General features: G+C 34.7%; 1 protein-coding gene across 2 annotated transcripts in view; it reads right to left on the bottom strand.

The window, feature by feature from the left end:
* Positions 1 to 1,908: 1,908 nt before the first annotated feature.
* PPM1B (protein phosphatase, Mg2+/Mn2+ dependent 1B) overlaps positions 1,909 to 14,285 on the bottom strand; it is an 81,271-nt gene continuing 68,894 nt past the window's right edge. Inside the window, exons 6-7 of one of the 2 annotated variants that reach the window (XM_012756283.2) lie at positions 2,752 to 2,799; positions 1,909 to 2,032 (exon numbers count right to left, since the gene is read on the bottom strand). In XM_012756283.2, coding sequence (XP_012611737.1) covers positions 2,752 to 2,799 — 48 coding nt within the window. In that variant the 3' untranslated portion in view covers positions 1,909 to 2,032. Of the gene's footprint in view, positions 2,033 to 2,751; positions 2,800 to 4,036; positions 14,259 to 14,285 lie in introns of those variants that run through there. The other variant, XM_076000713.1, reaches the window with a different exon arrangement.

The raw sequence follows: 14,285 nt of genomic DNA, 5'->3' as shown, positions 1-14,285 counted from the left end.
AGGATGCTAGAAGGCATCCTAAGAGATGTGGTTAAATGTTTGGTCTCAAGGATTAAGACAAATGAGGGGGGAAGTGGGGACACAATGAGGACAGGCAGAGCTGCCCACAGATGGAAGTGGACTGCTGTCCTGAGACTGAGACTAGAGACTGCTGAAAGACCATCTGGCATTCAGGTTTGTTCCAACTTTGAGCTTTTACAAATTAATATTTAAAGATCTGTGCAGCTATAAAATTTATTAGTCTATCTTTGAAGAATGCACGAATGACAAATCTTCAGAACTGCTATGCTAAAACGTTTGGGGACGTCAAACTACAAAACATTCAGAGTTTGCTTTATTAGCCCCTCTCTCAAATGGACAAGCAGCTGTGTGTGTTGTTTTTTGATGTGAAATCAGTCTAGAAAATGTAGTTTACTATCGTATATTTTTTCTAGTGTTAAAGCAATCGTTATTGATGTGTGAATTCTTGATGGTGAATGACATTTCATTAGAGGAGTGTGGTATACTGTTACACTATTATAGGAAATATTGGTCTTAATTGCCAGATTCACATGTGCCCCACACTAAAAAAGCCAAAAGCCCTCAAAATATGTGTCTGCACATGTATATTTCCATATTATATATAGATATATAAATAAAATACAAACATGAGCTATTAGAAAAGAATTCCTTCCTTCTCAAAGATAGTTTACATAGCCAACCACCTAGGTACACTTAACTTATGGTTTTATTTATATAATTTAGCTTACCTCTAACTATTCTGAAATGTGTGGGAAGAACCTAATTTTAACCAATTTCAATTTTCTCTTACTTAAAGGTATGTCTTAGCACACTACAGCTCTAAGCACAACTAGAGCTACATAGCTGATTCCAATAAGTCTATTTCAACATTTACTCTCAGAGATTAAACAAAATGTGAATAAATCCATCCAACACACTAAAGAAGTTCTCTATTCCACACAACTACATACTAGAATTGTCCAGGGATTCAAAAACTGAGAGATTTTTCCATAGTTTTATCTAAAAGAGATTATTATCCTTCAAAATTTTTGTTATATCACCTCCTAAAATAATTAAATCTATTTTCTTTGGAAAAGCAAGGATTAACCTTGGAATATCTTTGTACTCAAGAATAAAACATGTGTTCCTTTCTTATTTTTACCATACTTTCTTGCACTTTTCAATCCTATGGTGTGACTATCATCTCTCAGAAAGGGAATGTACATAGTTACTATGTAGTTACAGTTGTTTACTACTCCCTGGTTATAAAAGCAAATGATCAACAAATGGAATTTTAATAAAAGGTACAAGAGAGGAGATTGCCTAGGTGACTGCTGTCCAAAAGTACTATTTTTTGGCCACTTGGAAGAGTATCTATGAGAAAATATCTGAGTCAATGCCTTCCCAGATCAAGTAATTCACTATTTTCTATATTCCTAAATATAGGTCTTGGAAGTCACCAAATTAAGCCAAAAAGGGTTTCATTTAGGAAGGTTATTAACATTTGTATTCATGTAGAAGCAGCCAGTTACAAACCCATAAACTTCCTTTCATATTAACTGTAAACACTGCCTCCTTTCAGAAGAGGTCTTGAAATGATAAAAACCAGAGTCACAAGATGCTCCTACACAAACATTCAGAAACCCAGCAACTTCGGATGTAAATGGTGCTTTTAGGAAAAGGAAAACAATATTGATAGATTAAAGCCTGTCTTTAACTGTGAGAGTCCCTGGAATAAAACCAAAAGTGCTGCCAAGAAGCCACAGGTGTTTATCACATGGACAGGGAAAAATATGATTTTGAAGGGCACAGTGACAGTTCTTCTCTGTCTCCACTAGTAGGACATAAGATTAAAGGTCAATAGCCATATAAATACTATAATTATAAAATACTGGGTTCATTTTCCATTCAGGTTTACAAAAAACCTTTTGTCCTTGTACTTCTGGGCCTTCGGAAGGTTTGCCAAGTCACTGCCTTTCTTGTCACCAGAGTTCTCAGCAGGTTTACAAATGGATGCAACCAAGACTGCCATCTGGTGGAAATGATAGAAATTGAAGTGATTTTTTTTTTTTTTTTGTAAGTGAATAGTGTCAGTTGTCTACTAAAAAGATAGAAAATAAAAATATATAAGGGGTTACAGGGTGGGAGGGGGAGTTCATAACAGCAACAAGAAATATAAAATAACAAGGAATTAATTTGAGAAAGGTGTGGAGAAAACTTGTTACAAAGATGTACTGGGGGCATTAAAAACACATGTATAAATGGGAAGATGGAGCATGTTCCTGGAATGGAACTCATCTCTGCTAAAGATATCAATGACCTCCAACTAAACTACACATATAACAATTCAATCGACATATTAACAGGATTTTTATTTGGCAGGGAAATCTCAGCCAATTTTTCAAAAGTTCTTCTGGAAGAATAAACACATTTGTTTTTTGTAGAAGTAGAGGAATAAGGGGGCATTCTCCTTACAAGATAATAATTAAGATGACATAGTACTGATACACAATACAAAGCAATGAAATAGAATGCCCATAAAAATATAAGCATATATGAGAAAATAAAGGGCATCTTCAAATAATAAAAAAAGACTGGCTTACGTAATAGCTGGTGTAAGGGGATAATGGAAAAACAATCTGAAACATATTAGATTTTTGCCCCATAGTAATAAGTTCTAGTTGTATTAGATATTTATAAATATATTTATCAAAAAGGCCCAAGTCTTAAAATATGTAAATATCTACTTACTCATAATGTGAAAAAATTGTCTGTGTATGCAGCTGAAGGTTGATCGAACTGTTAAAGAAAATGACACAATTCTAAAACTTTTGAATATAAAAAATACACATCAAAATTCATCAAATTTAACACCTAAGATCATTGCAGTTTACTGTAGGTAAATATTCAATTTATTTTAAAAAAAGGAAAACAAAATAACCCTACCATATTTGATTTTAAAAAGTATATGAAAAGTTAGGGTATTTTTTTGTTTGTTTTCTGCTTTTGAGAAAGGGTCTCACTCTGTCACCCATGCTGGAGTGCTGTGCCTTGAACTCCTGGGCTCAAGCAATCCCCCCATCACAGCCTTCTGAGTAGCTGGGACTACAGGCACATCCCAACATGCCTGGCTGATTTTTATGTTTTTGTAGAGATGGGGTCTCGCTATGTTGCCCAGACTGGTCTCAAACTCCTGGGCACAAGCACTCCTCTCACCTTGGCTAGGCAAAGTGCTAGGAGCCACCATGCCTGGAAATATTTTTGACCAAGAAGAGCTAACTGTTCCGATCTGAGCATTTTAGCCCCCTCTAGTGCCTCTCCAATAGTAGTGAGCAGACACCCCTTATTCTACCTGTAGGAAAAGCTGGCATAAAAACAAAATTATTGTGTAAGAGAAACCTCAGAAACAGAGTAGCACAATATCAGATTTGGGGGGGGGGGCTATGATGTTGAGCTTGTGGTTTTTCAAAAATAGGTCATTTCAATACAGTCAAATGCTCTTTGTTCTTAATCCCATCTCTCAATATTCTTCATAAAAAAACAACGGCAAACCATAAACAGTATCACAATATTGAAAGGTAAATGGATATCTGGGGAAAATACTTCATGACATATGTAACAGGATAATGGTTAATTTCTTTTATATATAAAGAGCTCTCACAAATCAATAAGAAAAATGTGTGGGTTAATAGAAAAATAAGCAACATGTATGAATGGGCTTTATATAACACATAACTGGCCAAATACGAGAAAAAAAAATGTTCTCTCACTAGTAATCAAATAACTGGGGATTAAGTCAGAAAATGTAAGCTACAATATTTTACCCACTAGATTGTCAATGTGCAATATTGGTGAGGAAGTGAAATACATGGGCGTTCTTGTACACTTCTGGGACAATAAATTGGTACCCCTCTTCTTGAAGGCATTTAGGACCACTGAATTTTGTTTTTATATTTTATTGTTTAATTCAAAATTTTATGAAAAATTCATACAGAAAATTACAGAAAATATGCCTCTTTTACCTACTGCCCAGATATAACATTTTTATATCTTTACCTTTTTTTAAAGAGAAAATAAAAACCTTACTTTCCCCAATGCCTTTGAAGTAATTACTGTTCTAAAGTTAATGTATATTATCCTCAGGCATGTTTTAAACATACATATTACATACCCATAAATTGTACATGTCACCCTTCATCAACTCTAAGATTCCATTATCTTATGTATCATTCTTTTATGTATCAGGAAAAAATGCTGCCAACTAAATTATAAAGCAATACTTTATCAATACAGAGGATTATTTTACACTTATTTTAACAGCCTTAAATCTTTTTAAAATCTTACATAATGCTGTTGTTTCTGTATTATATTCCAAATTACAATGTAATCATTTTGAAGGCATTTTAAACAGCATTTAAACAAATGTAGTCTCAATATGATACAAAACCCAATTCAAATACGGATTTGACCAAGTTGACGCAAATATGCCATGCTGCTGCCTAGCCAGTAACTGTAAGATGCCATTGATCTAAGATGGTTCCTAATTTCAATGATACCAAAATACGGAAAAAAAAGAGTTTATTGTGAAATAAATTCTGGAGACAAACTTTTACATAAGGCATCCTTTTGTAATTTGCTTTGTTACTCTGGCATTACGTTTCAAAGTATTAATATTGAAAGACAGCACACTGCCTAGGGAAGCCTCTAGCAACTAGCTGTTGCTGGAACGCAGGACTCTCTTAGCCCTGCCTGTCCTCCATTTCATAAGCTGCCCCAGAAAACACTGTTTTATGCTAAAGGGTACTAGTAGGCTAAGGAGTTTATCCCTCCTTGGTAATGTCTGCCTTAACTCAGGAAAACAGTCCACTTAAAAGGGCCAGGAATTCACACATCCTCTGGGAATAGGGTGAGGCACTTACCTTGTGGACAAAATTTAAGAGGTGGCATGCAATCAAGATAAATATTTTAATGTAACATTAAACAAAATCAAAACTAATGTAAAACTATAGTGAACAAAATATCAATATTTAAAATAAAGACAGAATCATTATTGCTGAATTTTCCTTTTGTCTTAGGCTCCAACACAGCTTAGTATGGCACTGTTGCTACTCCTGTTTTACAGGGGAAGGGAAAGGATCACAACAGATTAAAATGAATGAGCAACACAGTACTACACTACAGTTTAAAATGTAAGTGTACAACATACAATTTATAAAGAGGGTGAACGATTTTCAACATTAGATCCCCAAATAGATGCAAGCTATTAAAAACTAGAAAAATATGGATTATTAATTGTATTTTTATTAAAAGGAAAGTATGCCTGCCAGGTATCAGCATTTATGAGGCTACAGAAATTAAAATGATGTGATTGATATCTACACAAGGTTAGACCAAAAACTAGAACAAAATAAACTAGAAAACAACCACACATATTTGGGGAATCAGTGTTTGACAGGGGTGGCATGGTGTTGGCACAATTAGCTAGCTATATGGAAAAAAATTCGATTCCTTAGTTCGTACTATATAGAATAGTAAATTCAAGAATGATTAAAAGCCTTAATATGCACATTTGGGAAGCAGGACGATTTTAGAAACTACTGGAAGAAAACATTAGAGACTTCTGGAATGTCGGATGAGGATGATTTCTTCAAGAAAAATAATAAAAAACATAAAGGTTCACAAATAATAAAAGATACACACAAAATAAGACCAACCAACCAAAAACAGACTGGAAGGTTTTATAACTCACATAACAAAGGACTAGGATCGAGAGACAGAGAGAGAAAGTATAAACTACAAATAAATGAGAAAAAGACACACCCAACAGAAAAATGGACAAAGGATGCGAGCATTCAATTCAAAGAAGAGGAAACTCAAATGGCCAATGTACATAGAAGAAGATGCTCTCCTCACATGCAATCAGAAATGCAAATAATATACTATTTCATGCTCATCTGACTGGCAAATTTAAAGCCTGACAGTATCAAGAGTTACTGAATGAGGGAGGGGGAACAGAATTTTTGGTACACTTATGGTGGATGTGTAAATTGGTACATCTTTAGTACAATGCTTTTGCAATACTAACTTGAAGACATGCTACCCAATGACCTACTAATTTTATTTCTAGGCAAATATCAATCTGGAGAAACACTAGTACCTGTGTACAAGAGAAATGTGCCAGGATGCCCACTGTAGCAGTTTTTGTAATAGTAAAAATTTGCACACAATCTAAATATCCTTCATTGGGGAAATGACCACATTGTGGTACACACACTAAAACACTATGCCAGTTTATTATTTATATAACCACTAGTTTGTCTTATACAAAAGGAAGACGTAGAGGTACTAATGTGAGCAGATAAATTCACATCTGTGGCTGAGAAAAGTATCTTTCCTCCCCATAATACCTCTAAAATAACCAAACATGGTGGGTAGATGAGTAGGGAGGTGATCGACCTTTTATGATAGGTGATATTTGACTCTTGTTCCAATCCACTTCCTCTTCCCCACCTTCTAAATATAACTAAATCACAATAGTGGGTAGAACACTAAATCAAAACCTGTAAATATTGTTCACAGCACTACCATGTGTTCTGGGTTTCCTTTATTATAAAAGAGTAACTGTCTAGTTTCATTTGCCTAGTCATATGGATAGTCTCTGAGCCTAATGATCTTCAAACTTTGTAAAGTCAAAAAGCTTTTATTCAAATGAACTCTTAGATAAAATTCTAACATGTAAAAAAGAAAAAAGCACAGCTGCTCTGGAGGTTGAGAACTGGTATCCAGTAACTTCCTCTGGTGATTATAACATTTTAACAAGAGTTTGAACTACATGAAAATTCTTATGACTATTGGTTTACTTCTAAGTAATTTTAAAAGGCGAAATGCTGGACATGGTGGCTCATGCCTGTAATCCCAAGGACTCTGGAGGCTGAGATAGGAGGATCGCTTGGGGCCAGGAAGGAGTTCGAGGCTGCAGTGAGCTATGATTATGCCACTGTACTGCAGCCTGGGCAACAGAATGAGACCTTGTCTTAAAATTACTAAATAAATGTGAAGTCATCATGAAAGTTTTATAGGCTCCTAAAGATCCCATACTCTAGGAATTAATAAAATCCAATTATTTCCAAAGGTATATTTCAACAGAGCCAAAGTGCTATAATAATTAAAACCAGTCTTACCTAAGATCAATTTTAACAGCAAATATTTAATAAGAATATTTAAAATAAGCTTTATATCAATTTACTGATTAGATGCCTATCCATTGGCAAAATCTCATAAAAATTAACTCCATGGTCTTTTGTATCAAGTTACTGTAGAATTCTGTCAAAATACATTGAACTTGATGTCTTCAAGACTTAGGAATGAAGTAAAATCACCTCCTCATAGTGAGTACACAAATAAAAAGTAAACACCCCAGGAGAGGGAAAGAAGGTGTCCGGACTCACATATTACAATAATTCCTGGATTGTATGGGTCTTCTCTATCTCAAACACATACACAAGTATTTTCACTATAGGTGAATGTTATATGGAAACAATGAAATTTCTGTACATATTTAATCATTCATGACTGTTGCCAATATCAGAGTAGGATTATTAGTCAAGGGAAAAGAAAAAAAAACTAATGCCAAACCTTTGATTCTGCCCATACATAAAAGGTAGGACTTCTTTATGTCTCACTAGAGTTGTGGATACCCAAGAAATACCAGAAACAATAACCTTCTATCACTATGATTAAGCACTCTTCGCTCCTGAATTAGAAGAGCATATCTATCATTACATCTGAGCATGAAAACAATGTACTTGTTTTAAGTGTTTGCCAGGTAGAATAAAACTAATTGACACAGGCCAGGCGCAGTGGCTCACACCTGTAATCTTAGCACTCTGGGAGGCCAAGGCAGGAGGATCTCTTGAGGTCATCAGGAGTTTTAGAGCAGCTTGAGCAAGAGCGAGACCCTCATCTCTACAGAAAAATAGAAAAATTATCTGGGTGTGGTGGTATGCGCCTGTAATCACAGCTACTCTGGAGGCTGAGGCAGGAGGATCACTTGAGCCTAGGAGCTTGAGGTTGCTATGAGATAGGCTGATGCCACTGCACTCTAGCCAGGGCAAAAGAGCCAGACTCTTGTCTCAAGAAAACATTAAAAAACCTGAAATAAAAAATAAAAGGGAGAGGATACCACAGCCAGAAAAGCAAGCAGGAAGCGAGAAATGGTGATGATGCTGTCTAAAAAGCAATTTATTCTCTATTAGTAGCTACATTGTTTTACCCCTACACCATAATGTAACACAAAAATCACCAAAACAGTGGGCAAAAATAAACACTTGCTTAGCATTTTCTTTTGGGTTTACAAAATTCCCAAAGTTTTATAGAAAAAAAGATGCAACTCAGCATAAAGAGACAATGCAAATTGTTGTAATACCCATTATGAACTTACTTGTAAAAGCAAGTAACTTCAGAATTTCTTTGAAATTAAATCATCACTTAAATTCTAGTCTTAATGATTACATTAGCATTTGACTACCTTACAAATCTAATGGATTTTCTGCATAAAATGACAATTTGCTATTTTCCACTACTATTTAGCTTCCCAAAACGAAATGTGTTCTGAAGTAAATCTTATCAAATATGTTTTCTTAATACTTAAACAAGATTAACTTCAAAATACAAATTAAGACAATTTGGAAGAAGAAATGTGAATTTAAGGTCTCAATTTTTAAAATATAATCTAAATGCAAGAGAAGATGATTTGGCTAGCAAAAGAAATTTCATGGACATCTTCAGGTTAATTTCAATGGCTAAAGCTGAATAAAAGCTCAGCCAACATATATTACTCTGGTCTGTGCATTTCCCAAGGTTTGAGAAAATACTTTCTGTATGACTAATTTGTAGTTTGGAAACAAAAATGATTCATAATAATATATGTAAGAATACATATATACTTTTTTATGCTCGGTCTCATGCCACCCAGTATTTCAGGCAGTGTGAAATGTAAACTAGTGAGGCTCTTTCTCATTCTGGCTCAAATGTTGAGTTAATATTATAGAAACATTTTCCCCCAACTATTTCCCTTGGTTTTTTTTTTTTTTTTTTTGGTTTTGAGACAGGGTCTTGCTCTGTTGCCTGGGCTAGAGCACAGTGGTGTCACCGTAGCTTACTGCAATCTCAAACTCCTGGGCTCAAGGGATTCTACCACCTTGGTCTCCCCAAGTGCTAGGATTACAGGCATGAGCCACCGCACCTGGCTAATTTTGCTACTTTTTTTTTCAGACAAGGTCTTCTTATGTTGCTCAGGCTGGTCTGGAACTCCTGTCTCAGCTTCCAAAGTGCTAGGTTGACAGAAATGAGCCACTGCATCAGGGTTGCCTTGTTATTAAAAATCATTTTGAAGCCTGGGTAGAAAAAGGAACCTCAAGGGGCATGGAAGCACCATCATTTTCATATAGGAAAATTATAACCATTTTCAATGACAGTGCAATTTCCAATGAATTTCTATTTTAGCACTAAGAAATTATGATTCTTGGTCATAAACTGTACTCAGATTAATAAACTGATGGTACAGAAGCTTGGAAGAATTTGTTGCTTAGATTGTTTTCCTAATGTTACTTTAAAAATTAACCTCAGAAAATACGCAACTTGAAGTTTCAATGTCTGCTACATTGAACAACAAAGGAATCCCTACAAACTAAGCTTATAGATAGGTACCTTGTTTTTTTTCTATATTGGCAACATTCATTTTAGTTTAAAATTTTGCTACAGTTTTTTTGAGGACAGTCTAGCTAGCTGGTCCAAGAGGGGCTGACAACACTATTAAAAAAAGACATTAAAGCCCAAATTCCACACATCTGAAAATAAAACTGACTTAAGACTTAAGGAGAAATTAGAATTGCAGTCACCTTCAGCTATCCAATAACATTTAAAACCAAAACTCAAGTAATAAGTAAAGAAACTTAAGTAAATATCATAATGATCTAGACATTTCATTGGGCAAGAAACTTTTATGTGACAGGAATGACAAGTGTACTTTTTTTTTCTCCAGGCAGGGTCTCATTCTGTTGCCTGGGATGGAGTCCAGAGGCATCACCATAGCTCACTGCAACCTCTAACTCCTGGGGCTCAGGTGATTGTCTTGCCTCAGCCTCCAGAGCAGCTGGGAATTATGGGCACTTGCTGCCACGCCCAGCTAATTTTTCTATTTTTTTATGGAGATGGGATCTTGCTCCTGCTCAGGCTGGTCTTGAACTCCTGGCCTCAAGGAGTCCTCTTACCTCAGCCTCCCAAAGTGCTAGGATTACAGGAGTGAACTACTGCACCAGGCAAAGCGTACATTTTTTTTTTTTTTAAAGTTACAGCTCGACAGCACCTTTCCTCACCCTTGTTGAATGTGTAGAAAATTGAAAAATCTAACAGTAAAACTTCAGCATAAAGCTGTCATCCACTTCATTGACATTTAAAAAAAAAGTTAATGTCCTGTCTTTAAATGGCCAACCTGATGAGGCATTGCAATTGCAGTAAAATTTTTTAATTTAAAATATTAATTTAAAAATTCAGTATAGGGCCGGGCGCTGTGGCTCACGCCTGTAATCCTAGCTCTTGGGAGGCCGAGGCGGGCGGATTGCTCAAGGTCAGGAGTTCAAAACCAGCCTGAGCAAGAGCGAGACCCCGTCTCTACTATAAACAGAAAGAAATTAATTGGCCAACTGATATATATATAAAAAAAATTAGCCGGGCATAGTGGCGCATGCCTGTAGTCCCAGCTACTCGGGAGGCTGAGGCAGAAGGATCACTCGAGCCCAGGAGTTTGAGGTTGCTGTGAGCTAGGCTGATGCCATGGCACTCACTCTAGCCTGGACAACAAAGTGAGACTCTGTCTCAAAAAAAAAAAAAAAAAAAAAAAAAAAATTCAGTATAGAATGAGACCTTTTCAAAGAAATACCCATCTATAGACTACTTGAAGAAACCATAAAAGATGAATATATGTGTCATATGAAAATTAAACTCTACTGCTTAGCTTAACCTTAAATCATGTGTTTCCCAAAGTTGAAACATAGAAATTTTCTGGGGAAAAAAAGTGTAACATTAAAGACTTCACCCTGTTTATCTTGCTTTCAAAGTTCCAGTGTTAGTGACCATCCTCCACCCCCTCACAAAGAAATTTCATATCAGACCTATACATTAATATCTTAAGACTCATTTACTATTATATTGTGATATCTGGAATAAATGAACACATTATGAAACTGTCCAAACGGACTGGGGCAGCAGTTCCAAAAGTCTCAGAGTTCCAAAGAACCTTTCAAGGAGGTCAATGAAGTCAAAACTATTTTTACAATACTACTAGTTTTTTTCCAACATATTGACATTTGCACTGATTGTGCAAAAGAAACAGTGGGTAAAACTACAGGCTCCTTAAGCACAAATCAAGACAGTAGGACCAAACAAATTAGTATTTTGTAGAGCCAGGGTCTCTCTCTGTTGCCAAGGCTGGTCTTGAAACTCCTGGGCTCAAGAAATCTTCCCACCTCGGCCTCCCAAAGTGCCAGGATTACAGGCATGAGCTACCACACCTGGCCTTAAAAAAGATTTTTCTGATAAGATCATTTATATTACCAAAATGTTTTTAATCATTGCATAATAACATGTCAGTATTCAGAAGAACTGCATAATTAAGTGAACCAATATTTTCCAAATGACCAGTTCATAATGTTGCAAAATCACGCACAGGTAGAAGATCCATTTGAAATGCAAGACAGACCCAGTGGATTTAATGTAACAAACTATAAAAAGTCCACCAAAAAAAGCTGCAGATTTCACATTTTAACTAACCTCCAAGAAACTACTTGTTGTCAAGTTTTGATATCCACAATGAACTGAAGACATAAAATACTCCTCTCTTTTCCAAATATCTTTGTGAGAACAGATTTCTTCAACAAGCCCCATTGCAACAGATTGGATGAGGAAGCAGATGTACGAATTCTGCCCAACATTAAAGGGTTTACAAAAATGAAAACCAGTGCCACTTTTTACACTAAGTTTTTTAAATTTGGAAAATAATTATTCTTCATAAAATGACTTTATGTTAACATGTAGCAATTGTTTCTTAAATGAATTAAAACAGTACATGTAATTTCTGACTTTTAATTTCTAATATAGTAAATGTCAATTGTATAACACACAAGAGCAAAAGTTCTTTGGGATATTCAATTTTTAAGGGTATAAACGGGTCTTGAGACCAAAACGTTTGAGGATAGCCAGGCTAGGGAATTCAGATGAGTAAACACTGGACATGGGTTTTTCTTATACTAACTCATATATTATTGTATTTCAAGGGCTATTAACCCTCCTGGAAAAGATACCTTTTTTTAAAGGTAGTATTAAAAATGTTTTTGGAGTGGAGAAGAGGTAAATATTGTTTCATAAAATTTGGTTAATTCCTCTTTGGAGTTAAATTTTCACAAGTATACTAACTAAGTAAATGTTTAAAATAACATTCAAAATTATTTTTAAAAATCATACCAAATAGTAATATGTCACACTGTTTTTATCAATTCTTTATTTAGGTAACAAGTTGGTTATGTTCACTGCATCGTATGAAACATCACAATATCATACTGGAAAAGTACTATCAGTACAAGTTTGGATCAGAGTGGACAGTTTGAACAATAAACCATTTTGCATTCTTCATTCCCTATCTTTTAACAACCCCCTATACCCAGTAAAGGGACAAATAGCTTTTAACATCATCATGTAAAGCACTTTAACTTACAACGCTAAAATCTAAAGAATAAATAAAATATATTGTGGCAATAATTCCTTTTAGACCAAAAATCAGGTGCACAATAAATCAAATGATCAGGAAAGCTGTCTGTATTCAAATGTGTGGCTCTCCAGAAACAGCTTTAGGAAAATGTTACAGAAAATACCATGAATTCCATTTCACACAGGACCAGATGATGACTCATTTTAACTACACACAAGGGCAATTACATCCTGCTGAAACACAATTTAAACATATAGGAAAATGTTTACAAAGCATCCACAACATGTAAACCATGTACAAATGGATACATTCATTACTTCTCCTACCCCATTAACTTCTTTTAGATAAATACTTCACTCTTCATGTTCAGCATTAATTGAATTTAATACATGCAAAACTCAGAAGAATTCAAGGTTATTGTAAAAATAGAATTAAACTAATAATCTTCAAGTACCTTATGTGACAGCCACGCTGTACCGTGCCCAATGTAATAAAATGAAAAGTTACTGAACCCATGAAAATATCTCTGTAGTATTTTCTTAGATCTAAAATAGATAATTTTAAATGTATTTATAGTAATTTCAATGTGATATTCTGAGCTTTTAAAATAACATAAACAGTTAAAAACAATACCAAATTACACAAAACTTGTTTTATCTTAAAAGCTGAAAAAATTAAAACTATAGAAACCCACATGTAAAACAAAAATCACAATTTACATTATAAAGGCAAATCTCATCATTTAAAAAAATTTGCAGCAGTGAGATGTCAAAGCAAATTATAAATAGCCATAAATTAATCCATTTGGTTTCAAAAGATTTTCTAGTGAGAGTTGAAGGATGTAGTAGATACATGCATAAAATTTGTAAGGGTTTATATTATTATTGCCAAATACACTTTATCTTGAAGCAAGGCAACATTACAATTTGGACGTTGTTGGAGAACCCAGTTTGGTAATACAGGTAAAACTGGTGGAAAAAAATTAAATAACAATTAATAATAAATACATATCCTATAGTAAATTGCTGCAAAAGGCTTTCAACTTGGTGAAAAAGGAACATATTATACAATTCTTTACTCTTACATGCTTATATGTTGTGTGGTTTAAAAGAAAAATGTATTTTCAGAGTATAGCTAATAACTATATTCCCATGCACCTCAGGCAACATTTGTTGATTTGTGGTGAAATAACTCCATAGGTTTCTAGGGCCAAAAGTTCAATACAGATGTAACCAGTATGTCTGAGGTTGGCAAAAAATACTGTAGTACAGGCAATGCTACGAGTGGCAATTATCAGAAAACACAAATATGAACAAATGATGGGAAATGCTAATGATTTTCTGCTCATATCACAAAACGTTGGGAATCCACAAGAATATTTTCCCTTTGTATTGAAGAAAATTGTGATTAAAAGTTTTTTTCCCCCAATTTTCAGAATCAAAAGCATTTTAGAAGGTTTTTAAGGCTACCATGGGTCTTCTAGATCTCCAGCACCCTACAGGAAGAGAAAAGGAAGAATATT

The sequence above is a fragment of the Microcebus murinus genome, chromosome 3, assembly GCF_040939455.1.
Source record: "Microcebus murinus isolate Inina chromosome 3, M.murinus_Inina_mat1.0, whole genome shotgun sequence".
NCBI lineage: Eukaryota > Metazoa > Chordata > Mammalia > Primates > Cheirogaleidae > Microcebus > Microcebus murinus.
Note: the sequence above shows the minus strand (reverse complement) of the source record. Positions and strands in the feature narration are given on the sequence as shown.